This window comes from Elephas maximus, chromosome 1 (assembly GCF_024166365.1).
Source record: "Elephas maximus indicus isolate mEleMax1 chromosome 1, mEleMax1 primary haplotype, whole genome shotgun sequence".
Lineage (NCBI taxonomy): Eukaryota > Metazoa > Chordata > Mammalia > Proboscidea > Elephantidae > Elephas > Elephas maximus.
Genome location: NC_064819.1, coordinates 16,120,908 through 16,147,504, shown reverse-complemented (window position 1 = coordinate 16,147,504; position 26,597 = coordinate 16,120,908). Strand labels below are relative to the sequence as shown.

Here is a 26,597-nt window from a genome sequence, read left to right as displayed (position 1 = left end):
CGTCCAGAATTAAGCTGAAGTGTTGATGGAACCAGCACCAAAAAATTGGAATTAGGAGATGTGGGTTTAAATGGTGTTTCTGCTGCTGTTTGGCTTGTGACTTTGAGCAATCACCTAATCTCTCTGCCCCCAGTTCCCTAAGTGCTGTATGAGGATAATAATACCCACTTGGCAGGGTTGTCATGAGCATTAAATGAGATAATAGATATGAAAACACTTGGCACTTGGTAAGCACTGAATCAATGCTAGTGAAATCCAAATCTAAACAGAGAGAAATGAAAATAAAGCGCTCGTTCTTCAGCTCTGTGCCCCAGAAACACAAGCGTGTACTGGCAGCGCTTGACTCACAGCCCTGCTGGTGACTGGCACCATGTGGGGGTGGGACAGGCCCTCCGGGAGGAAATTGCCTCTTTGGGATGACACCACATACTCCCTGTACCCTCCCACTCCACTGCTCAGAAACAATACAAGTTGAAAAACTCCAAATCGTCGGGGGAGTGGGGGTGGTGGTGGTGAGGGTTGACTCTGTAGCAGCTGCTAATTAGGAAGTCTATTCCCCGGCTGGTTCCCTGAGGATGCTGGTTCACAAACAGATGTTCTAGAACATTAAGGCACTGTAGAAGTGGAAGTTGTCAACGTGGGGGGGAAAAGAACCGGGCAAAGCAATAAAACTCTTCCTGTTAATTTCAATCTCCATTCATAGTCCAAGGGAAAGTGATGGCCTGACACAGAGGGGCGAGGGCACAGGGAAGGGTATTTCTAGCTCAAAAGGTACCTTAGAAATTGGGACATCTGAACTCCAGCGTGAGGCTGGTATGACTCAGTTGCCTCAGTATACGAGTGGGGTTTGAGTAATAGTCTCTAGCCATCTGGGGAGAGGGCCTGTGTGAGGTTCACTACAGCTGAGCCTCCAGGGTGCCTCCTCCACGCCCCCAGAGGATTCCCTGTGAATGTCAGTGGGGCAGAGTCTCTTCTGCTCACTCCACTCTGGCCTAGGCTCAGCAGCTTGAGGCATTCTTTCTCCTTTCCAGTCCTCCAGGGCCAAATTCTCTTCTCTACCAAGAGCAAGAGCTGGCTCCCTGGTACCTTTCCCAGCAAATGGTAGGTCCCTGTTGAGTCCTGTCCACTTTATTACTCTCCTACTCAGGGTTTACACGGGTGCCGACTAGGAAGTGACACCACAAACAAAATGCAACCACAATAGCTCTCAATAATTCAGTGCTTCGGAAAGGATTAGTCCTTGGACTTCAATAAATATTTTAACACTTGACCTATGGTTCTCCCTGAGATACAATATGGATTAGTGCAAAACACTCGGATGTTCACAGTCAAACAAGATTTTGTGTGGCGGAGGGGGTGGGCTAGGGGTGCTGCCTGCCCCTGCCGGGTTTGTTAATCCCTTTTCTGAGGAACAGTTAACAGGCAATGAAAGAATTGAGAGCATCCAGAGTTAAACACGGGGCCTTGGAATACCGTTCTTTCGGGACCCTTGCCATGATGGAGGTGGCCTTGGGTCTTATACTGTACCCCCTGAATTCTCCATGCACCTCCTAGGAGAGGGATCATGGAGCAGAGCTTAGGATGAGACATGAGCCGCTCCAATAGCCACTCAGCCAACCTCAGTACTTTAGTCAGAGTGGACTCCTAGCTACCAAGAGTGCGTAGGAGCCTGGGTGGTTTTCACCTGCGGTCCCACCTCTACTCCACTGTATAGAGGAGGATTGGGAGACAGCCATGATTGATGAATGCCTGCTAAGGTCATCCCCAAATCTATTTGTTAAAAGTTGATAAACCTGAATCTGTTTAACAGCTATAGTTATATAGTACTCGTTACGAACTAGGTACCATTCTAAGCTCTTACATGTATATACTCTATTAGTCTTCACAACCCAGTGAGGTAGGTAGTTATTACCCCCATTTTACAGATGAAGTCAAAGCACAGAAAAATTCTGTATCTTGCCTAGGATCACAGGGTATGTAAGTGTTGGGGCCAGAAGATTAGCCACTGAGTCTCTTACTAAGAATGGGATTCTGGTTCCAGGCATGGAGCTGGAAGCAGGTTCTTTTCCTTCTACATGAGTTGACCTCTACGTAGAGAACACAGAGTTACAAGGTATGGGCAAAACAATGCAACTTTTTGTGTTGTCTCCTGTGCTCCTAATACCCATAAGGGAAGAAAAAGATCCCTAGATAAAGAGGGCAATTAAATGTTGTAGTTTCTCACCATCCTGGCAGCTGTGGCATTTAGTGCCTGAGGAGAAGTGGTGGAGGTATCACCATAAGCCAGCAGGTATCCAAGGTCAGCAGGGCCCAGAAGTAGCAGCACAGACCAGGGATGTGTCCCATTGCCTCTAGCTGCCCTGGAGAGATAGTCATGGTCAGCTCTCTGATCAGGCCACCAGTTGTGGCCATGACTGGTACTGAGAACAGTTAGGCATCCATGGGGCAAGAGTCCTGGGCACAAGTAGTCTTCAGCCTGCTAACTCTGCATTCAAAAGCCACTCACATTCTTATGATCTAGAAATAGCATCAGAGCCAAAACCTATACACTGTATTAATATCAAGTTGTGTGAATCAATTTTATATTTAAGGCTTTCTGCTTTGTAGTGAGTTGAATAGTGTTACCCCCAAATTCATGTCCACCAGAACCTCAGCTGGAAGCTTGACCTTATTTGGAAATACGGTTTTTGCAGATGTAATTAGTTAAGGATCTTAAGATGGAAGTATCTTGGTTTTAGGGTGGACCCTAAATCTAATGACTGGTGTCCTTACAAGAAGAGAAGAGGACATAGACACAGAGGAGAGGGCAATGTGAAGATAGAGGAAGAGATTGGAAAGGTATGTCTACAAGCCAAGGGACACCAAAGATTGCCAGCAACCACCGGAAGCTAGGAGAGAGGCATGCAATGGTTTCTCCTTCAGGAACCAACCCTGCTGAGACCTTGAATTCAGAATTCTGGCTTCCTGAACTATGAGAGAATAAATTTCTTTTGTTTTAAGCCACCCAATCTGTGGAAGTTTGTTATGGCAGCTATAGGAAACTAAAACAGACTTCAAATACTTTAGGAGGCAGTCTGGGGGCCAAAGAAAACCCATTACAAAGACATTTCTCCATGTCTCCAGAGATTGTCCTGGGGACCTCTTACTAGGATAGCGACCTCTTTTTGTTCTTTTTCTAACACACACATTTTTAATAACATGGGATCATATGGTACATACCATTTGGTAATTTTTACTTACAACATTCCTGTTGCCGTCCAGTGGATTCCAACTCATAGTGACCGTATAGAGTAGAACTGCCCCATAGGGTTTCCAAGGAGTGGCTGGTGGATTTGAACTGTCAACCTTTGGGTTAACAGCTGACCTCTTAACCACTGTGCCATCAGGGCTGCACTTACAACATAGGGTGAGCATAATACATATTTAAAACTGTATATCTATCGTTAATATATTTTGCTCAGTCCTTTAAAATTTTTTCTCGTAATTAAGTTAGCCAACTCCCTGTTGCAGAAATTTAGGTTGTTTCCAATTTTCATTATTATAAACAGTGCTGTGATAAACTTCCTTAAACTTAAAACCTGGTGCACTTCCTTAATAATTTCCTTACAATTAATTTCCAGAAATGGAATTCCTGGATCAAAAAATACTTGTTTTTAAGGCTTTCGATATGAGTTGTTAAGTTTCTCACCATAAAGACTGTGCCAATTACATTCTTACCAACATTATAAGTCTCCATTTTCTGTACCTGCACTGACGTTAGATATTATCATTTGCAACTTGATTGGCAGTCAGTCAATCAAAGTAAAGATCTTTTCTAGTTTGGGTTTGTATTTCTTTGCTTTCCAACAATACTCTCATGTATTTATTCTCCAGTTGTATTTTCCTCTTATAATTACATATTCTTTTATGATTGCACATTCATGTTCTTTTTCTATGAGATATACATCTTAGGGTTTTGAAATTTTTTTTTCATGTATTAAGGATGCTAACCTTCTGTCATGTGTTGCAGATATTTATTATTCAACTTTTAAAAATTTAGTGTTCATTTTTATAAAAGTTACACATAGTTTAATCAAATAGCTTCTATAAGGCTATCATAAAAAACCCTGACCACCCTATCACCATCATTTTCTGCTCCCCAGAATCAACCGTTTTAACTGATTCTTTTAGTAATTATATCCGTAATATGCTTATATTGCCACTTTTTTGGTTTGGTTTTTGCCAATATTTACTGATTTCTCTTTATGGAAATTTTCTATTGTTTCAAGCTCTGCCAGCTAGGAAGTGATGCGTTTGATTTTATTCTTTAAGGTCTGCTTGAGAAACTTTAAAATTCATTTTTAACACAATTCAAAGTTACTTTTCTTCTATGCAGCGTGATTCTGACTATGTACCTTTGAATTAAAAAATAAATTAAAAAAAAATTTTTTTTTTAGTTATCCAGGATTTGTTCTATCTTGTTTTAGCAATCTCACAAATTAGAAATTATTATTATTTTATAAAATCAATGATTCTTTAGATTTATACACATACTTACCATTTTCTTTGCTCATTATTTCTTCTTATATCTCATATCCTTCACCTAGGATTGTTTTTCTTCCATTTGAAATAAGTCCTTTATAATTCCCTTTAATGAAGGTGGTCAATAAGCTCAAATTTGACTGCAGTTGTTTTTATTTTGAAAGATAGTCACAAAATGTTTTTGAAAAGATAGTTTTGCTTCATACACAATTCTAGTTTTTTTTTTCCACTCTCTCAGAACATTGAAAATATTTATCCACTGTCTTTTGGCTTCAATTGTTGTTGTTGGAAAATCAGCTGTTAGTCCAATTGTCATCTTCTGTAGATGATTTTTCATTTTTAACCCTAGCTTCTTTTTATTTATTTTTTGTGGTAAAGTACCCTCTGGTTGCTTTTAAGATCTTCTCTTTGGTTTTCTGCAATTTCACTATAATGCAAATGTAGATTTCTTTTTATTTAGCCTTCTTAGGGCTTGTTGGGCTTCCTCAGGCTGAGAATTTATGCTTTTTATTGGTTCTAGAAAATTCCCATTCACCTTTTTGAATTGCTACTTCTCCATTCTCTCTCTCCTCTCCTGCTAGAACTTCAATTAGATGTGTGTTGGGCTTTCTCACTTTATTTTCCTTGCCTCTTAAACATTTTTCATATTTTCTCTTTATCTCTTGTTCTATTTTGGGTATTCTGTTGTTTTTTGTTTGTTTTTATCTTCTAATTCTTAATTCTTCATTTATATCTAATATGCTCTTGAGTTTTAGTTTCAATTTTTTTGTTTATAAAATTTCCATTTTAGTTTCTTTCAAATCTTGATCATTATTTATAGTCTCATTTTCAGTTTTTTTTTTTATGTACTGTATATTTATTTAGAAGCCCCGGTGGTGCCGTGGTTAAGCACTCAACTGCTAACTGAAAGGTCGATGGTTCAAACCCTCCAGCCACTCTGCAGGAGAAAGATGCGGCAGTCTGCTTCCGTAAAGATTTACAGCCTTGGAAATCCTATGGGGGCAGTGCTTCTCTGTCCTATAGGGTCTCTATGAATTGAAATCGACTAGACGGCAATTTTGGGGTTTTTTTTTTTTTTGGTCTATTTCATATTCTTTGATAATTCCAGTATTTGAAGTCTCTGCCCATCTAACTTTGCTCTCTGTTGTTTCTGCTAACTTTTGCTCATTGGTGCCCTGTTTTCCTCTATATTTTGTGATTTTTGACTGTGATTTCTCATTCTTAGAATTTTGTCAGTAACTATTAAAATTGGGTTGAGGGTATGTTCGTCCAGGGAGGATTTCCATTTGTTTCTGCTAGGTTCCTGGAGGCGCTACAAATCAGGGGCACTACCCCTCCCATTGATATTTATATATATACGTGTGTGTGTATGCATACATATATATATATATATATGAAACCCATTGCCGTCGAGTTGATTCCGACTCATAGCGACCCTATAGGACAGGGTAGAACTGCCCCATAGGGTTTCCAAGGAGCTCCTGATGGGTTTGAACTGCTGACCCTTTGGTTAGCAGCCATAGCTCTTAACCACTACGCCACAAGGGTTTCCTATGGATATATATATATATATATACACACACACACACCCACACCTCACTTATTGACATGGTTAGATTCTAAGGACCAGATATTTATGTGAAAATCAGTGTTATATGAAAATGGAGGATTTTTTTTGTGTGTGTTTTCAGACCATCCATTTGTCCTTTTTTTTTTTAAAATTTAGAAAATATCATAGAAATAGTAGCAAAGATTTGCTGATATGCTCATCCCTGTGACGAGTCCAGTTATGGATTATTCTTCTGTGGAGAAGGAGCCTTGGCGGAAATAAGGCTGGATAAAGCTGGAGGGCCCATGGCTTAACCACTTCACCTTTCTCTTGTGCTGGGTCAGAGCTTCCCTCTCACAGCTGCCTCCAGGGCTCCACTCCTACCCCTACAAGCCCTGTATTTATAATCCTGGAGCCTGCTCTTCCCTCTGGGCCTGGCAAGTCATCAAGGGTTGAGTGCTGGGAGCCTGGCCTTGCCCCGGCTGCAGCCGCGCCAAAGGCAGAGGCTTCAGGCCCCATTGGGCTCACTTTGGGATGTCATTAAACTCATACACATTTCTTCCAAACACCCTCCTGATGCCTGTCTTTCCTCCCTTCTAACCCCACAGAAATTTTGAGCTCCAGGGACTCAGGCAGCATAGGAGCTGGGAACCCAGAACAGGCGCCCACTGGCTGGCTCAGTGCCATGGCTATGAAGGAGGCCAGCCCCGCATGGTAGCTGGATGAGCAGGACGCTGGAACCATGCAGCAGAAAGCAGAGGACACAGGGCAGCGTGGCCCAGCTTCTCCGAGGCCGGCTGCTCAGAGACAGCCATTGCCGCCTTGCCCTGCCTTGCCCTCTGCTTTGTTAATGTGCAAAATAGTCGCATAGTAGATTTTTTATTATTGTCGTAAATGCAAAATGTTATATAACAAGATAGTCGCTAAGTGAGGAGCAGGCAGTTCAAATATATACTGGACAGTGGTCCTGAACCTTGTGAATCTTTTCAGCATAAAAACCTCTAAGTTATACACTTCAAATGGTGAATTTTATGGTACGTGAATTATATCATTCATTATCTAAAGTGTATAATTCAGAGATTTTTATGTTGAAAGATAAACAAGGGTCAGGACCACTTTTAAGCATATCCTCAGCTCGAGGTTTAGACCACACAGGTAATGTAAAATTATGCTGCACACCCACATGGTTACAAATTCTTGGGTGAGATTTGTTTTTTCTTTCCCCTACCACCAAGATTGAAAGGCCAGGGTTCCTTGTTGTCCCCTTCTACAGGACAAATTTGTCTCAATTTGCCTTATACCCAAGGTACGGTCCTTTGGGGTCCAAGCTTTATATATGGGTTTCCTTTTAGACTCCCTCCTTGAAGGGTTTGGTTTCTCATCTCCTGTAGTCCATGCCGTCAGAACAGAAGTTCAAGGTCACAAACATTGAACAGACGCCGCCAGGGAAGCTACCAGCTTTCAAGTTAGCTCGGCTGTCTGAATTCCCGTGCTTTATTCATTTTTGTCCTTCGAAGATTCGAGTTCTTACTTGTCAGCTCAACAGTGCAGTTAGAAATATTTTTTAAACTATCGTATTCAGCATTTTTAGTTGTTTGCAGCGGAAGAGTTATTTAGGATACTCCAAAACTATTGTCTGCCTTTGAATTTTTTTTTTTTTTCTCTTACGACTTTAGTCCACCCTCTTGGGAGAGAGTGGTTCAGAGTTCGGCAGGTCCTTTCTGCATGTGACCATTCTTTCCCTTTTGGAGACTGCAGTAGAATTGCTTGAGCTGACTGGGGCTGGGACACCCACACCTTGGGACATCGTGGCTTCCTCAAAGGCTCAGCCACACTCACAAATGACTGAGTCTCATGGCCTTCCCTTTGCTCATGGCTTGCCAGCTTTGGGGCATGGGTTTTGAGTCTCTTCTTCTGCCTCTCTACAAGCACTTGTTTCTGGCTTCCTTTGAGAATAATTTCTCACATTGTGCCCAGTTAACCAAGAGGATAGAGAAGTAGTCCTCAAACGCCTTCACCTTCTACTCTGCCTGAGGAACCTTTGTAGCTCAGATAGGAAGAATAAAGGGAACTTGCCCTACAGGTCACTGCTGTCTGTAATCTCAGAGTCTCAAGTTGAAATTATGGACTTTTTGGTTGCCCTAGAATCTCACCCTCCACATCCTGTATCTAGCCAAGTTTGGTCCTTGCCTGTCTAGGACTGGGCCCCAGAACAGGCTAGGTGCCTGGTCAACTTCCCTTCTCATCCAGGAAGCTCCTGTTCATTACCACCTACAGGAAACAGGACAGGAGACATCAACAACAGTAATTCTGAAGGGCTTTTAGGATTCCCTTAGGAAAGTTTATCAGAATCTTGTATGGAAGTTTTTCTAATCACTAGCGCCTCACTTCCAAACAGGTGAAGCCACTGTTCCTGTTAGGAGCGGACCAAACCAAAAAACCACTGCTGTTGAGTCGATTCCGACTCATAGCGACCCTATAGGACAGACTCGAACTGCCGACCTCTTGGGTAGCAGCTGTAGCACTTAACCCCTACGCCACTTAACCAGGGTTTCCAGGAGTGGACCAGCATGGGGAAAATGTTGAGAACCATTGGTCTAGAACCTCACTGTCCAATATAGTAGCCACTAACCAAGTGAAGTTATTGAGTTCTTGAAATGTGGCTGGTCTGAATTGTAAAATATACACTGGATTTGAAGATTTAACACCAAAAAAAGAATATAAAATATTTCCCTACATTTCTCATATTGATTACTTGTTGAAATGATAATATTTTTGGATATGTTGGATTAAATAAAATAGTTATTAAAATTAATTTCACCTGTTTCTTTTTATGTTTTAAAATGTGGCAACCAGAAAATTTAAAGTTACCCAGGTGGCTTGGTTTGTGGCTCATGTTCTATATCTCGGGTACACGATGCTGATCTAGAAGGTAACACGTTCCTTTTGGGAGTATATGGTGTGCCTGTGTATGTATGTGTGTGATATTTTGAGTTGAACTGTAGATTCTGCCTTTAACCTCTATTTATCAGATGGTTTGCCATTTTTAGGGTCACCATGATTTGGAATCAACTCGACGGCAATGGGTTTGGCTTGGTTTTTGGTTTTCGTATGGGTAGAAGTGACTTCTTTCATTGCTGCAGAGATTTCTCAACAGTACCCATAGTTCCGGATCCTGAGCAGAAAAAAAAAATCTTATTCTCAGATGGAGAAATAAAAATGGGTTTTTCAAGAAGCCATGTGGTCAGTAATCACTTCAAACGATTCTTGTCCTCATTCTTGCTCTCTCGAGACGCTCATTAAACTCAGCATCCTGTAGTTAGCACGTGCATTTCAGATTTGCTGCCATGTTAGTTTGGATATGGTCTTAGAATGCTCTTTATGTTTGATGTTATCTTCCAGAGGCTTGGCTCATCCAGCTTTTGCTTCCAGGCTATGGCTGGGCTGGGTGCAGATGTCTCCCAAGTTGCAGGATAACCTTCTAAGGCCGGACTTGGGCATCCCACCTATCAGTTCTGACTCTGAACCCCCCACCTTCACAAATGACACTTGAAACTCCAGAGGATTTCCTCTGCAGTCACTTTCAGCCCCTAACTTTAACTTCATCCTCAGAGCATTTTGAACTAATATCTTCTTTGCTATCATCTTGATGATGGTGGAAACCCTGGTGGCATAGTGGTTAAGTGCTACGGCTGCTAATCAAAAGGTCAGCAGTTTGAATCCACTGAGCACTCCTTGGAAACTCTATGGGGCAGGCAGTGCTTCTCTGTCTTATAGGGTTGCTATGAGTCGAATAAACCCAGCAATGGGTTTTTTTTTTTTTTTTTGGTTGATTGTGATGGAAGTAAAATGATCTTTTAAACATATTTTCTAATATAAATGAATTCCTGATTTATAAACTGCATGTCCATATTTACACGCAACATTTCATCGGCACCCCTAAACTGAAAGTTAGAGGGCATGGGAGGATCCATCCTAAAACTCTTCCCCAGCACTTTATTCTTCTGGCTGAGCACAGCTAAGAGGGAAGGGGCTGGGCTCGGAGCAGGCTGCCTGGTGGAGTCCTAGTTCTGTTGCGAGTCCTAGTTCTGTTGCTTTTTAACTGTGTGACTTGGACAAGGTACTGACCTCTCTGTGCCTGCGTCCTTGGCCTCATATGTAAAATGAGGATAATAAGACCACTTATCTCTGATTTTGTGTGAAGATTAAATGAATTAATGCTCATAAAGTCCTTAAAACAGTGTTTGGCATGTACATAGTAAAAATTCAATACACGTTTGCTAATGTTTTTATTATTTATGTTGCAAAAACGGGATCACACTCTGAATTCTATTTTGAAGCCTGTTGCTTTAACTCAGTAATATGGTTACTTCTAGAACATCTTTCTTTATTCTTATATAACATCTTTTTTTAATAACCATAAAACCTGTTGCCGTCGAGTCAATTCCAACTCATAGCGACCCTATAGGACAGAGTAGAACTGCCCCATAGAGTTTCCAAGGAGCACCTGGCGGATTCTAACTGCTGACCTTTTGTTTAGCAGCTGTAGCACTTAACCACTGTGCCACCAGGGTTTCCTTTATGACCATACACTATTCTTTTCATATGGATATAACTTAACTGATTTATCTCTGGTAAGATTTTTTTGTTTCTTTCTTTGCTTCTTTTCTATAGTAAACAATGCTGTAATGAGCATCCATGCAGTCCACATTCTTGAGTATTTCCTCAGGATAAATTATTAAAAAAAAAAATTACTACATCAAAAGTATTTACATCATTAAGGTTTTAGCAATATTGCCGAATCTTTCACATGTCTTACCAGAAACTGTACATGCCCCGCCTCCTGCCTACAGGAACAGCTTTCAGGATTAGGTGTTGCTATCTTTCACCGCCCTACTGCCTCAGAGGGCACAGTTCTTAACAGCCTTGGCTGTATAAGAAGAGCTTCCCCATCCGTCCAACCTGACCCGCCTCTTCCATGTCCCTCTCTGAGACTGCCCAGGCCCCACAGGTTCAGGCGTTCTTCCTTGAGCCCCGAGTCAATCTCTTTCTATTAATTTTCATCATTTATTGCACCCACTACAGAATTTGATTTTATATACTGTGTTGTTGCTCCATAATTTCTCCCATTGCATTGCAGGAATAATTAATAGAGGAATTAAAGACAGATGAAATTATTTTACTTGAATCTATTTCTGTACTGATACATTTGCGTTTCATGTCTCTGCTGAAGGTTTACTTTTCCTTTCAGAAGCCAGCAAAATCTCACTTATCCATTTTCTTACTGTTCCAGCTGCCGTCCGGAACCATTGGCCAGAAAATAACACTGAGCCCCACTTAGAAAACATCACCTTTTATCAGGGTCAAGGAAACTTTTCAGCAGTGGTCTCCAAAGAGCCTGTGATGGTTCAGACTTCCAGAAAGAGCCACACTTCTTCGAGCGCTCCAGAAGACTTTACTCTACTGACTGAAACAGCGAATACTGGAAGACGATCTGACTCTCTTAGTGGAACAGATTTCATCATGTCCCCTGCTGCGGGCTCACCTGAGGTAGCAACAGCTCTGAATTCCCAGAACAACACCTCAGGTGAGTTTGTGCTGATGAGGTTCATTTCATTCATGTGTGTCCACTCATGGAAAACAAAGCTTCCACCAGAGTTACCCCCCTCCCAAGGGTCCTGGGCTGGGGTGGACCAGACCTGTGACTTAGGGTCCCCTTGTGATGTGTTGTAGTTAATTGCTGGAGCCGTGATGGCGCAGTGGTTAAGCACTTGACTGCTAACCCAAGTTCGAATCCACCAGCTGCACCTGGGGAGAAAGATGTGGCAGTCTGCTTTTGTAAAGATTTACAGCCTTGAAAACCCTATGGGGTGGTTCTACTCTGTCCACAGGGTTGCTATGAATCAGAATCGACTCGACAGCAGTGAGTTTGGTTTTTGGTGGGTAGTTGATTAAGTTGCAAGTACAAACCAGATGAGGGTACAGATTTGCTAAGAGATCTAACAGTTGACAGGTTTCAGAGCTGGGATTTGAGCTTAAGTCTGTGTATCTGAGCCAGGCGGGAAGGGTGTCTGAGGAGTGGGACTTCCCAGCAGTGTGGATGAAGATGCACAGGAGAGATAGAGAAGGTGGCCTCTTCACGGGGCAGCAAGGCCAGCAGCCTTGCCTGGGGAGGCTGGTAATTGCACACCGAGGAGAGGAGCAGAGGCAGAATACAGTCATGTGAATGGGACTCTGGAAACCAGACAGTTCAGATTTGATGGGATAGGAAGAGTCACGGAAGGCTTTTGAACAAGGAAGTGGCATGATGAAAGCAACTTGGGGGAGGATTTGCCTGGCAGTCATGTATAAGATATTAGAGGCTGGAGGGGTGGGATGGGGAGGGAACCTGCAGTCAGGAGGACCACTCAGGAAGACACAGAAATTCACACCCAGATCTCAGATGCTGAGATATGGCCTAGTGACTGCAGGGATGGAGAGGAAGTGGTTGGTAAAGTGAGATCTCACAAAGGAAAATTGATGGACTTGGTAAGGGTCTGAAAGTAGAAGATGCAGGCATCAGAGAGCGTGCCAGGATTCACGCCCTAGTGACAGGAGGTCTGGTCGGAGACTCAACTCTGTAAAGAAGACACATGAAGGTATTTCGTGCTTCATCCATGAAGGATGGTCGCAGAGCTTGCGGCCACTGCATGTGTTGCTGCCTGTGTCACCAGCCATGCAACTAGTGGGAGTTTTGTTTGTGTTAATGTCAAGCAAATCCTGGGACCAACTTTGTGGAATGTGAGTGATGTGCCATGATGACTGCAATCTGATCTCTGATTCCATATGATCTGATGTTGCTGTTAGTTGCCATCATGTCTATTCCAACTCTTGGTGACTCCAAGTGTGCAGAGTAGAGGTGTGCTCCATAGAGTTTTCAAAGCTGTGACTTTTCAGAAGCAGGTCGCCGGGCCTGTCTTCCAAGTTGCCTCTCGGTGGGTTTGAACTGCCGACCTTTAGGCTAGTAGCCGAGTGCATAACCATTTGCACCACCCAGGAGCAACCCATATCTTCTGATACTTAGCTCCAGTATGCCCCTTTTCTGATAATTTTACTATAAAATGCAAAGTATTTGGTTAATGAGATCCAAAAACAGCCTTTGTCTTGGTTTGTGATCTCTCTTTCAGGACTTAATGTTTCATAGAATGAATTAAAAAAACCAAACCCAGTGCCGTCAAGTCAATTCTGACTCATAGCGACCCTATAGGACAGTAGAACTGCCCCCACAGAGTTTCCAAGGAGCGCCTGGCAGATTTGAACTGCCGACCCTTTGGTTAGCAGCCGTAGCCGACCCTTTGGTTAGCAGCCGTAGCACTGAATAAAGTTGTGCCTAATTTCTTTCCATGGCTACACATTTTGTAGAGGTCAGAGCTGGGCCCACTAAAAGACTGTTAAAGCATTTGGAAGTCTGCTGATGGAATTTTAATTGTTGCTGTCTGGTTTCAGCCTGGGAAAAGCTTCACTGGTCATCCAGCGGTTCAGAGTCAGAAAAAAGGATTGCTGCTTCTCAAACAGAGAGTGGAACGCTCCAGGGCTCCCTGGCCACGGGAAAGGGTCTCCCAGAAGAAGCGACTATGCGCCCTCAAGTGGCTGCCACTTCTGTTTTGAGCCAGTCCTCTCTTCCTGCTTTGGAGATGGGAGAACAGACCATGTTCTTGGGGAAGAGAAACTCCTGGGGACCAGAGCTCTCCTCCCAACATTTCTCCAGGACTCCGGCTTACACCCCTCCCTCAGACCATTCTTCATGTGAGTTCTCCCATCCTGGGCTTAAATGGAAATAAATAGATGGATGCAGCTAGGTAGAGGCTAAGGCGGAAAGACAGTATACAGAACTGGTGTCACTATAATGCAAAATGTTTGATCCTAGTGTTTTCTTTAGCTGCATAAGGAAGAAAAGAATAGTTGGTCTGGTGACTCCTGTAGGTCTTTCTGTCCACCAACCCCCTGCTTTCTGCACCCCTCACCGCCGCTCCCCCCACATACTCCCACATATACGCACAACAAAGACTAATTGTTATTGGTGTGTGTTCTTAGACAGGCGTCTCAAACGCTTACCACACTCAGCTGCTAACCGAAGGGTTGGTTTAAGTCCACCCAGAGGTACCTCGGAAGAAGGTCCCGGGCTGCTACTTGCCCCAAATCAGCCACTGAAAACCCCACAGAGCACACACTTCTACTCTGACACGCAAGGGGTCACCATGAGGCACAATCAACTCAATGGCATCTGGTTTTATTCTGAGACAAGAGACCATGGCTGGAATACTGTATCCTTTGATTGGGAATTAAACTTTTAGTTTGTCTCCGTTACTGCAAACATGTTTCCTTTGATTGTGAACAAAATGTGAGTGTACATTTTTCTAGGAAAAAGAAGACAACAACTCAATGCAGATGTTGGCAGGGCATGATATTAGTAAGTGCAGCTGTAGCATAGCCATCTTCCTCCCTGCCAACCCCATTCCTACCCATCATTTACGCCTCAGCACAGGTATTCCACTTCCGTGAAGCTTTTCTTCAACCACACCCCCCACCCCGTCACCCCAATCCTCAGTGATTTACAGACTGTGCTAGTCCCCTGGTAACGCTTCGTTGTCTAATACCTTGTCTGCCCAGGTAGACTGTAATTCTCTTGAGGACACGGGCCGGGTCTGTTACTTCTCGTAGCTTCCCCCCTGCCTGAGAACAAGGTGCAGTTGATAAGCAATGGAGATTAGCGTGTGCCCATATACCCTCACAGGGCAGATACAGCCGGCGGACAAAGAGAGGGTTAGAAACTGCCCGTCTTTTCTATTCCCCGAGGTTTTATTCCGAGTCTGTGTGTGTTACTGGTTTTCCTCCCCGTGTCAGAGGGAGAAGACAGAGAGGGCTGGAAATATGACTGGGAAATAGAGGTTAGCTTGTTTCAGGGATTGCCATTTCCAAAATTTTTATAGGTCGGAGGTTTTTAGAAGTACTTTGCAAGGCTAGGTATTTGGGTTTATGTCATCAAAGCAAAACTGAACCCAGAGGTCCTTTCTGTAAATCCTATTTTGAAATCAGCCAATTCCTCTTCTGTATCCCCTGTATACAGTTTCCTGCTGACTGGATATACGTATAATTTATGATTCATGTTTTTAAGAGATTGCTTTTTAAGGTTATGATCCTTTTTAAAGCTATGATCCTTTCCAGATCCGAAGAACTGTGGTTCAGTGATTTACAACCAGCTTCACTGAACAGTGGGAAGAGAGCTTTTTCTAGACAACTATACTTTGATTCTGGTCAGGGTCATTTAATATTTATAATTTAAATTCAACCCACTAATGTGGTATATTTGAAAATCAGCATGTTTCCAACTTTATTGGATTTTGCTATGTAGTCACTTATATTTTTCAACATTAAAAAAATAATTGGTCCTAAAATTCTTTGGGAAACCCTGGTGGCGTAGTGTTTAAGTGCTATGGCTGCTAACCAAAAAGTTAGCAGTTCAAATCCACCAGGTGCTCCTTGGAAACTCTGTGGGATAGTTCTACTCTGTCCCATAGGGTTGCTATGAGTTGGAATCAACTCAACGGTAATGGTGGTTTTGAAAAAAAATTCTTTGGGCATTCATCCTTTTAGAACTGTATACTTTTAATTTCTGGAGAGTGCTACCGTATCTTTCATACTCCTTGGGTCTTTGTGAACTGGGTTATCTCTTCTAGGTTGGGTCCTAACTCCCTCTGAAGTATCAGAGAGGGCTTTGGACACTGTTAAATGGGAGTATAAATGAGGGGATCCAGGATCCTCCTTGTGGAGATCCCAGACAAGACTTGCACAAGGAACGAGACTTGCACAAGGAACTGAAGCCATACTAAAGTTCTGCTGTATTTTAAAGCTGGGCTAACAACAGCAACAAAAAAATTGCTACTGTTGAGTCAGTTTCGACTCATAGCAACCCTATACAACACAGTAGAACTGCCCCACAGGGTTTCCAAGGAGTGGCTGGTGAATTCGAAATGCTGACCTTTTGGTTAGCAGTCGATCACTTAACCACTGCTCCACCAGGGCCTTAAGCTCGACTAGCACCTGCTAACTCCCTAAACAGAGCTTTGGTCTCCTTCCTGAAACAAAACCAGTTGCCATTAAGTCAATTCTGACTCGACCCCACGTTTGTCAGACTAGAACTGTGCTCCGATGGGTTTTCAGTGGCTGTGATCTTTCAGAAGTAGATCACCAGGCTTTTCTTCTGAGGCATCTCTGGGTGGACTCGAATTACCATCCTTTCGGTTAGTAACTGAGTGATTAATCATTTGCGCCACCCAGGAACTCCTGGTATACCTCCTGCCTCCCTTTAAATCTAAATCCTAAGGCGTTACTACCTGGTAAAGGAACTGGGCATGCAGGCAAGAGTGCTGAGAGAGAGCTGGCAGGACTTGCCAAAGGTGGACCCAGAGTCAACCCAACCCGGCCGAGCAGCTCTATGGAAGTACAGAAGAAAGGAGGGAATGCAGTGTGGGCTTGTGCCATTTGACACTTGGCCGCTCCATCTACTAGTTAAGTGTGACCCAGTAAAACCCTTGGCCCTTAGACCAGTCAGATTAGTGATGTTTCTCACTTGGTGAGAGCTAGGATGGCCACCCAGGAGCCTGGCACGAGGTGGACGGGGCTAGCAAACAAGGTCCTTATTTGTAATATGAGGGGACTAGACTTTTTTTTTTTTTAGACTAGATGATCTCAAAGACCCTTTCTAGTTCAGCATCTCTTATTCCAAACACATTCAGCCTTTGTATCCTGTGCCTTCTTTCACGCACCAGTCTGTTACACAACACAACCTCTTCTGAGGCTGGAAGAACCGGGCGTTACCTGCTTCCGGAAAGAAATGGTTTGCCTTACAGTATTAAAGCAGGTATAGGATCAGGCAGCTAAAACAGATTTATGAAAGGGATTGGAAACCTTTTGAAAGAAAAAAATTTTTTTTTCTGCTTTACGTCTTTGTATGCTTTCTGTATTTTCTATCGTGAACATGTATTATTTGAACATTGGGGTGTGGCGAGGAGTAAATGAAGGAACAAACAGGAAGAAAAAGCCTCTTTTGAAGGCGAAAAGATATGTGTATGTTCAATTGTGTGAGAGTTGCTACAGTTGAGCACTAAATTTAGCACTGAGCTTCCTGGAAACCAGGGCATAAAGGGAAAACCGGGTGGAGCATGCGATTGTTGTCAGATAAAGCAAGCCTATGGTTTTATCCATAGGCATAAGTGCTTTGTGAGCAGTAAATTCTACAAGGAATATTTACGGAAGGAATATGGAAGATCATAATGGACAAGGCCTCCAACTGCCATTTTTGGGAAATTTGTGCTCATGTTCTATAAAAGGTGGTCTCTTCTATAGATCTTCAAAAGGAGCTCAGGGTATAATAATGCATCTTAACTCATGAAAGTATTTCTGTGGGTTGCTGAGCTAACATGGTTCGGGGTAAATTGCTTTGTGGTGATTTCATTTTGTAAAGGGAAACAACATTAAAAAAGAAACAACTCAGAAGGTTGTTGATTGAACGTATCTTTCGCAAATATCAGCTGTGTCAGCTGTAATTTTGGCAAGTTCTGGATAGCAGTCAAGATTGAGTATTCTGATGTATGCACGAGGGTCCGGTGTTGGATGTTGCGCCTGGAGAGCCACCCATATGCTTTTACCAGAGTGGTAGGTGTTCTCTCCAGCTCCTGTTATAAAGATTAAGGAAACTGGCTTATTTCTGTTCCCAAATGGGTAGTTGTGGTTTTTTGTTTTTGTTTTTGTTTCTATTTGAATGGCTGATTCAAAGATAGAAATGAGCAAGGAAGGGCAATTATTAAATAATCAACAATGCTGGCCTCTTGATTAGAAGCAGTAAATCCCCCCTTAGATTTATCTAATGGGCATTCATTTACTAGTATAAGTGGTGATGGTGGTTGGGTTTGACCAAACGTTTACTCCTTTTACTAAGAGGCACCAGCTCTACAGAAGTACTCACACCCATTTCATGGTTTTACTATGAGGATTAACTGAGATTATGGATATAAAGTATTTAACACAATGCATGACACATTGTAATTGGCCAATAAAGGGTAGCTTTTAATAATGATGATAATAATGAGATCAGCCAAAGAATGCTCCGTAGAGCCGTCAGGGCCAGGGAAAACATAATAACTTCCCTTTTGTGACTTTCAGCATTTGCAACTTTTGTGATTGTATTTTTGTGGTCACTGATTTGCCAAAACCGCAGGAGGTGAACAAGCCTGAGATCTTCAGGCCAAGTCCAACATAGCTGCTGCTGTGTTTTGGTGAGAACATTGAATGAAAGCATGAGGTTTGCTGGAAATAAAAGTGTTTTGAAAGAACACCTAGCAATCCAATGAGGTTGTAATTTGGTGAACGTAAAAGATGGACTCCAGGTTAGGTCTGAGAAGGTAAGGGATTGAGTGAGAATTTGGGAATAACGTATAATAAATCTTTTCCAATGAGCCCTGGTGGCACAGTGAATAAGCTTTCAGCTGTTCACCAGGAGGCCAAAGGTTGGAACCTCCCCGGGGGCTGCACGGGAGAAAGACCTGGTCATCTGCTCCCATAAAGACTGCAGCCTAGAAAATCCTACGGAGAAGCTCTACTCTGTCGCGTGGAGTCGCTAGGAGTCGAAATCGACTTGATGGCACTCAACAACAACCATGCTTTTCCTTTTTTATACTCGAAAGGTTTGTGTGTGTTTGTTAGTTTTGTTTTTGTTTTTTAAATAGGAGTGAATAGACTAGAACTCTGCTTTTGTGTCCAGGCTTTTCTATTTATTTTGGGTACTAGTTTGATGGATCACGTGCGTGTTCATTTCGTCTTCCTTAAGGTCAAGGGACCAGAGCTGCAGACCGTACTCTGGGTATAGCTGGTTCCATAGGTTTTGTTCAAGAGTAGAAGGAGCCTCTTCGTTTCCTCTCTCTAGCTGATATTTATTTGTGCTTTTGGTCACAACTGCACATAGGAATGGTCTTCAGAGAACAGTTTATAATGACCACTTCCTTCTTCCCTTTTCTCGGTCATAATTAACAGCTTGAAACCTTTCATTATATAGGTGTAGAGTACTTTTTGTTATTTTTCCCCCACAAGCAAAAAAAAAAAAACAAAAAAACAAATCACCCTCTTTTCTTCCCTTTGAAACTTGCCAGCCATGTTTCTGCCCACTCACTGAGCTTTCCTGCAGTTGGCTCCTGGCTTAGGGATTAATAGCCCTTTGTACCCCCTGGAGGTCAGTTCTCAGGGTGTCCTTTGGGAAAGTTCTTTGTGGAAGGGAGCCTTCAGCGAGTCACCTACAGAACAGAGTGTGGATTTTGACCAGTGGTGTAAAATTTAATCCTTGAAGTTCTTGACAATTGTTTAGTGGCTACCATCCTTTTTGATAAGTATTGAAAAACTCTTCCCAACCTGAAGTCCTTGGTCTCCTAGGGGCCTGTTGGAGTAGTATATAGTGTCAGGAACTCATCTCCAAAGTCTAATGAGGCTAACTAAAATAATGAAAAAATAATGAAGCCTGTGTATTTATGGATGGAATTATATTAGCGGGGTAACGAGGAGCCCTGGTGGGACAGTGGTTAAAGCACTTAACTGTGAACCGAAAGGTCGGAGGTTCGAACCCACCAGCCGCTCAGCAGGAAAAAGATGTGGCAGTCTGCTTCCGTGAAGATGACAGCCTTGAAAACCCTGGGGCAGTTCTAGTCTGTCCTGTAGGGTCACCGTGAGCCAGAATCGACTCAGCGGCGATGGGAATGGGGCAGCAATGAGTATCTCCTGCTGATCAGAAGCTCTGTTACTTAATAAATGCAGTTTGGTTTATAGTCTCTCAAAACATAAGGTTTATCGTGGCCCTGAGGTGGGGAATACTAGAGTCCTTGATGGTGACTAGGCTGAGAATTATTGTTCTGGGCCAGTAGTGTTCCAGCTGTGTTCTGCAAAGCCCTAGACCTCCTCAGTCATGACCTGGGAGTGGGTGCCCTGGAACTGGCCCACTTTTACTCATTTGATATATTGGGTTTTAATGTGTAATAGCATTTGAACAAAAGAGTTATGCTGCTAAAACAAAATAAAATACAACAAAAATCACCCTGTGCCTTATCATGAGGGCCTATCCTGTTTAAGTCATAATGTGGAATTCAAGGGTAGAAGTGTTCACCTTCCTCTATAGAAACCAAAGCAAATAATATGGAGAGTCTTTCTCCCGTCTTCCCTTTAGCCTGAGCATAAAATTTTCATTGTGGCTGGTAGATGACCTCACTGCTTCTCTACTTAGCTTATGAGAGTTAGAGCTAGGGAAGAAAGAGTACATGAAGGTGTCCTGATTGCACAAATGTTTATTTCTATATTAAGCCCACAGTCATTAGATTTTTTTTTTAATTATTTATTTTGTTGCTCTTGTTTGGAATATACACAGCAAAACAAACTAATTCAACAGTTTCTACAGGTACGATTCGGTGGCATTGATTACATTCTTTGAGTTGTGCAGCCATTCCCACCCTCCTTTTCTGAGTTGTTCCTCCCCCATTAACATAAACTCACTGCCCCCTGAGGTTTCTGTCTAATCTTTTGAGTTGCTGTTGTCAGTTTGATCCCATATAGATGGATTTTAAAAGACCATAATGCTCAAAGCAGACATTTTTTACTAGTTAAGCTAAAGTGTTGTTTGGTTTTAAGATTTCAGGGGATATTTTTGGTTTAAGGTTTAAGGATTATCTCAGGGCCATAGTTTCAGGGGTTCATCCAATCTTCATGGCTTCGAGAAGTCTGGAGTCCATAAGAATTTGAAATTCTGTTCTGCATTTTTCCCCTTTTGATCAAGATCATTCTATAGAATCTTTGCTCAAAATGTTAAGCAGTGGTAGTCGGGCACCATTCAGTTCTTATGATCTCAAGGCAAAGGAGGCAGTTGTTGGTAGAGGCAATTAGCCACACATCCCATATCCTCCTCCTATTCCTGACTCTCCTTCTTCCTCTGTTCCTCCAGGCTAGTAGAGACCAATTGTTGTGCCTTGGATGGCTGCTTGCAAGCTTTTAAGACCCCGGACACTATGCAACGAACTAGGGGGTAGAACAGAAGCACTAAACATGTTATTAGGCCAATTAACTGGGGTGTCCCATGAAACCATGACCCTAAACCTCCAAACCAAGGAACTAAATCCCATGAGGTTTTTCATTGTATATAAGCAGCCTCAGCAGCTGTTTTTTTTTTTTTTTTTGTCATTGTTGTAAATTTATCTATCACACAGCTTTTGCCAATTCAGCTGTTTACAGGTGTACAACTTATTGACAGCAATTGCAATTATCGACTCTGCAGCTGTACCCTTAATCAACATTATATTTCCATCACCGTTAACCCCTCCTGACCCCCTCCCTACCACCCTTGGTAACCACTAATAAACTTTGTTCTCTATACACTTGTCTTTTTATGTAAGTGAGGTTATACGGTATTTCTCCTTTTGTGATTGACTCATACCACTCAGCATCACGTCTTCCAGTTCCATCCATATTGTAGCATGTATCAAGACTTCATTTCTCTTACTGTCTGAGTAGTATTGCCTTGTATGTATGTACCACATTTTGTTTATCCATTCATCTGTTGATGGGCGTTTAGGTTGTTTCCACCTTTTGGCTATTACGAATAGTGCTGCTATGAACCCTGACGTACAAGTCTCTGTTTGAGTCTTTGCTTTCAAATCTTTTGGGTATATACCTAGGAGCGGAATTGCTGGGTCATGTGGTAGTTCTATTTTTAGTTTTTTAAGGAACTGCCACACTGTTTTCCACAATGGCTCTACCATTTTGCATTCCCCCCAGCAATGGACAATGGTTCCAATTTTCCCACATCCTTGCCAACATTTATTATTTTCTGTTTGTTTTTAATCTTAGCCTTCCTAATGGTATCTTATTGTGGTTTCAATTTGCATCTTTCTGATGGCTAATGACACTGAGCATCTTTTCATGTGTTTGTTGGCCAGTTGAATCATAGTCCCTAGATTTATCTACTAAAATCTAAGAAATGTTATTTGTATCTAGATACTTCGCTGATTTTCTTAAAACCTTTGAGTTTTGAAGCTTATTTTCTTCTGTTTTAGCTTCTGGAAGTATAAAGGAGCTAAATAACTTCACTGCCTTCAGTAGTCCCTCAGCCAGTCAGACAGAGAGTATGCATGATGCCACCATGTTTACTGATGGTGTCCCTAGGATGCTCCAATCTTTACCTGTCAGCCTGGGACCTGTAAATGAGACAGAGCACTTCCCTGAGTACTCCGAAATTGCCGCCACTTCAGCGTCAGTCCGTTCTTCACCCTCTGTAGAGGAATCAAGAAGGAACAGTGAAGTAACTGGGAATCTAGGGAATGCGGAGATCACTGAACCGTCAACAGAAAATGGATTTAAACTTACATCTTCTGAGATCTCGATGGAATTTTGGCAAAGTGATTCTCCAAGTAAGTGTTCAGTCTTTCCTTATGAATGTTATTAGATAGTTGAATTTTCTTGAGAAGTTGCTTCAAGACCATTTGCAATCTCCAAAGAAAAGCATATTCTTAGATAACACCAGCTCCTTTATCTGTTACACCACCTTGTTGCATTTTGATTTGCATCCTTTGCAGACCATTGTGCAGTAAGCCAAACAGGTACCACTCCTCCCTCTTTTTTGATAGATGAGGACACAAAGGCTCAGAGGAGTTGAGTAATGAGCGCAGGATCTCTCAGCTCACTCACAGCAGACTCGGCTGGTCCCTCAGCCTTGGGGCTCTCGCTTCCGGTTCCACCTGCTTTTCACTCTGAAGCATTGTCTTCACAGTGAGAGCCGGCCCACCCTTTAGAACGACCTTTTGTTATTTTATGTATGGATTGTCATTACAAAATAAAACATGCAGATATAAATATATTCCCCAAATCCATGATTTTTGTTTACTCCCTATACTTGATTTATTTCACTGTATTTCAGAATTAGAATAATCTTTTCCAATATCAGAACTGTTTTAGAAAAGTGTTTCTGACCATGCAGAATATTTACGCCTATCGTATTTGCTAGACTTAATGACGCACTTAACTCCTTGACCACTTTTTAGGGGAAAGATAATAAAACACTCAAGCTTATAAGTAACTCTGCCACTTTGCACATGTTGTTCAAAAGCACTGAACTCCAGCTTCCCTCTTCACTACCTTTTACTTAGGTATCGCTGTCTTGCTGACACCTAAGAGTTTTGAAATAATTACTTAGAGTATGAAACTACATGCCTGGTTATACATATAACAAATGCTGTACAGGGTTCCTTGGCAAAGGGGATCTCTTTTTAGAGAGGAATCACCTCTCGGTTGTTGAGGATTCTCTCTTACACCTATGTAATGGTGGCATTTTTTTCTTTTTTCCCAACTTACAGCCTCCGGAGGACATCAGCTTGCCACCATCTCTGATGCAAACAATGGAAGTTCCATTTCTCAGACTGAGACTGTGTCTAGATCGGTGCCATCCATTGAAGGTGGAGAGAGCACAGCACACTGGTCCTTGACCAACAGCAAGATGTTTGTAAATGGGACAGGAAGCTCGACTTCACCTCCTGAAGCTATGAACTCTTCAGTTTTGACCCAGTTCTCTGACTCTGCTCCACAGCCCGAAGGAAGCACGTTGAGTGATAGGAATTACTCTGAGCCATCCACAGAGTCTTTGTCTGTATCTTCCTCAGAAAGCCTGGATCCCTCAGCATCACGTGGTGAACGTTCAAGTGAGTTTTCATTTCATAAAGCTGAACCCCACTGCGGGGAGAGGGGACGTACTGTGTTTATGATCTTTGTGGCATAGCACCAATAATCAGTTACCATTGAGTCGACTCCAGCTCATGGTGACCCCCATGCATGTCAGAGTAGAACTGGGCTCCATAGGATTTTCATTGGCTGATGTTTTGGAAGTAGATTGCCAGGCCTTTCTTCTGAGATGCCTCTGGATGGACTCAGTCCTCCAGTCTTTCCCTTAACAGCCAAGTGCCTTAACTGTTTGCACCAGTCAAGTATCCCCTGTAACGTAGCAAGGTCAAGCATTAATGAAATAACACTCCTGGGCCCCTCTAGTTTTATGCGTTAATGAAATAACACTCTTGGGTCCCAAGTCATTCTTCTAGCTCATTGCTACACATATACCTGTATGTTCCCAAATTCTCCCTGATACATCTCCAAGGAGCCACTGCTGCCACCTGCCCCTCCCAGATGCAGCTCAGGGACCCCACTGCCCATCTTCTCTTACTCCCTACTACCTACCCGCCATCCCACGTTGTTGTTGTTGTTAGGTGCCATTGAGTAGATTTTTGACTCATAGTGACCCCATGTGTTACAGAGTAGAACTGCCCCATAAGGCTTTCTAGGCTGTAAATCTTGAAGGAAGCAGATCGCCAGTCTTTCTCCCACAAACCCTATGGTGGGTTCGAACCACCAACCTTCCGGTTAGCAGGCAAGCACTTAAATGTTGCGCCCCCAGGGTTCTTTCCCTATCCCCATACCTGCCTCAATCACAGAGCTCCTGAAAGATGAAAATAACACCTTCTTAGGAGCAATTGTTCGCCACTGGTCTGGATACTCATCAAGGGAAACCCTTTCTTCCTTTTTTATTTTAACAGCTTTATTGAGGTATAATTCACATTCCATACAAATTCACCTGTTCAAAGTGTGCAATTCACTGGTTTTAGTATATTCACAAAGTTGTGTAACTATCACCACTATCGAATTCCAGAACATTTCTGTCACCCCAAAAAGACGCCGTGTGCCTGTTAGCACTCACTCCCAATTCCCCCTCCCTCCATCCCCTGGCAACCACTAATCACTTCCGTCTCTATGGATCTCCTATTCTGGACTTTTCATATAAATAGAATCATACAGTACGTGGCCTTTTGTGTCTGGCCTCTTTCACTTAGCATAATATTTTTAAGATTCATCCACACTGTAGCATGGGTCAGTACTTCGTTCCTTTTTATGGCTGAATAATATTTCATTGTATGGATGTGCTACATTTTGTTTATCCTTTTGTTAATTTATAGACATTTTGGTTGTTTCCATTTCTTGGCAATTATAAATAATACTGCTGTGAACATTCTGGAACACATTTTTGTGTGAATGTATGCTTTAATTTCTCTTGGAATTGCTGGATCATATGGTAACTATGTTTATCCTTTTGAAAAACTGCCAAAGTTCTTCCCAAAGTGGGTTACCATTTTACATCCCTCTCAGCAATGTATGAGGGTTCCAGTTTCTGCACATTCTTGTCAACACTTGTTATGGTTCATCTTTTTTATTATAGCCATCCTAAGTGGGTATGAAAGAGCCTGGGTGGTGCAAGTAGTTTGCAATCAATCACTGCTAACTTAAAAGGTTAGCAGTTCAAACCACCCAGCTGCTCTGTGAAAGAAAGGCCTGAAAAACTGCTTCTGTAAAGATTACAGCAAAGAAAACCCTATGGAGCAGTTCAACTGTGTAACACATGGGGTCGTCTGGAGATGGGGGCTGACTTGATGGAACCTAACAACAACAGTGGGTATGAAGTGGTATCTCATTGTGGTTTTGATTTGCATTTTCCTAATGACTAAACTCCACTCATCTGTCGATTTGTCAACATGCGTGCTGCTGTGATGCTGGAATCTATACCACTGGTATTTCAATACCAGCAGGGTCACCTACGGTGGACAGGTTTCAGGGGAACTTCCAGACTGAGAAGACTAGGAAGAAGGACCGGCAATCTACTTCTAAAAAAATTGTTCAGTGAAGATCTTATGGATAGCAGCTGAACATGGTCTGATATAATGCCGGAAGATGAGCCTGTCAGGTTGGAAAGTACTCAAAATATGACTAGGGAACAGCTGCCTCCTTAAAGTAGAGTCAACCTTAATGACGTGGATGGCATGAAGCTTTTGGGACCTTCCTTTGCTGATGTGACATGACTCAAGGTGAGAAGGAACAGCTGCAGAAATCCATTAATAGTTGGGAAGTGGAATGTATGCAGTACAAATCTAGGAAAACTGGAAGTCAAAACTGAAATGGAATGCTTGAAGATCAGTATCCTAGGCATTAATGAGCTGAAATATTGGCCATTTTGAATCAGACAATCATATGGTCTACTATGCCAGGACTGGCAAATTGAAGAGGAACAGTATCACATTCATCATCAGAAAGAACATTTCAAGATCTATCCTGAAGTATAGCACTGTCAGTAATAGGATAATACCCGTACACTTTCAAGGAAGTCCAGTTAATACGTCCAGAATTCAAATTTATGCACCAGTCACTGATGCCGAAGATAAAGAAATTGAAGATTTTAACCAGCTTCTGCAGTCTGAAATTGATCAAACATGGGATCAAGATGCATCGATCATTACTGGTGATTGGAATGCGAAAGTTGGAAAAAAGGTAAAAAGATCAATAGTTGAAAAATACGGCCTTGATGATAGAAATGACACCAGAGATCGCATGATCGAACTTTACAAGACAATGACTTATTCATTGGAAATAC

At 42.4% G+C, this 26,597-nt stretch overlaps 1 protein-coding gene across 2 annotated transcripts in view; it reads left to right on the top strand.

Moving 5' to 3' along the window:
- HEG1 (heart development protein with EGF like domains 1) overlaps positions 1-26,597 on the top strand; it is a 107,674-nt gene that overhangs the window by 23,433 nt on the left and 57,644 nt on the right. For both annotated transcript variants that reach the window (XM_049878778.1, XM_049878789.1), the window contains exons 2-5: positions 11,364-11,657; positions 13,556-13,855; positions 22,192-22,545; positions 23,488-23,829. In XM_049878778.1, the coding sequence (XP_049734735.1) occupies positions 11,364-11,657; positions 13,556-13,855; positions 22,192-22,545; positions 23,488-23,829 (1,290 nt within the window). The remainder of the gene's footprint in view (positions 1-11,363; positions 11,658-13,555; positions 13,856-22,191; positions 22,546-23,487; positions 23,830-26,597) is intronic.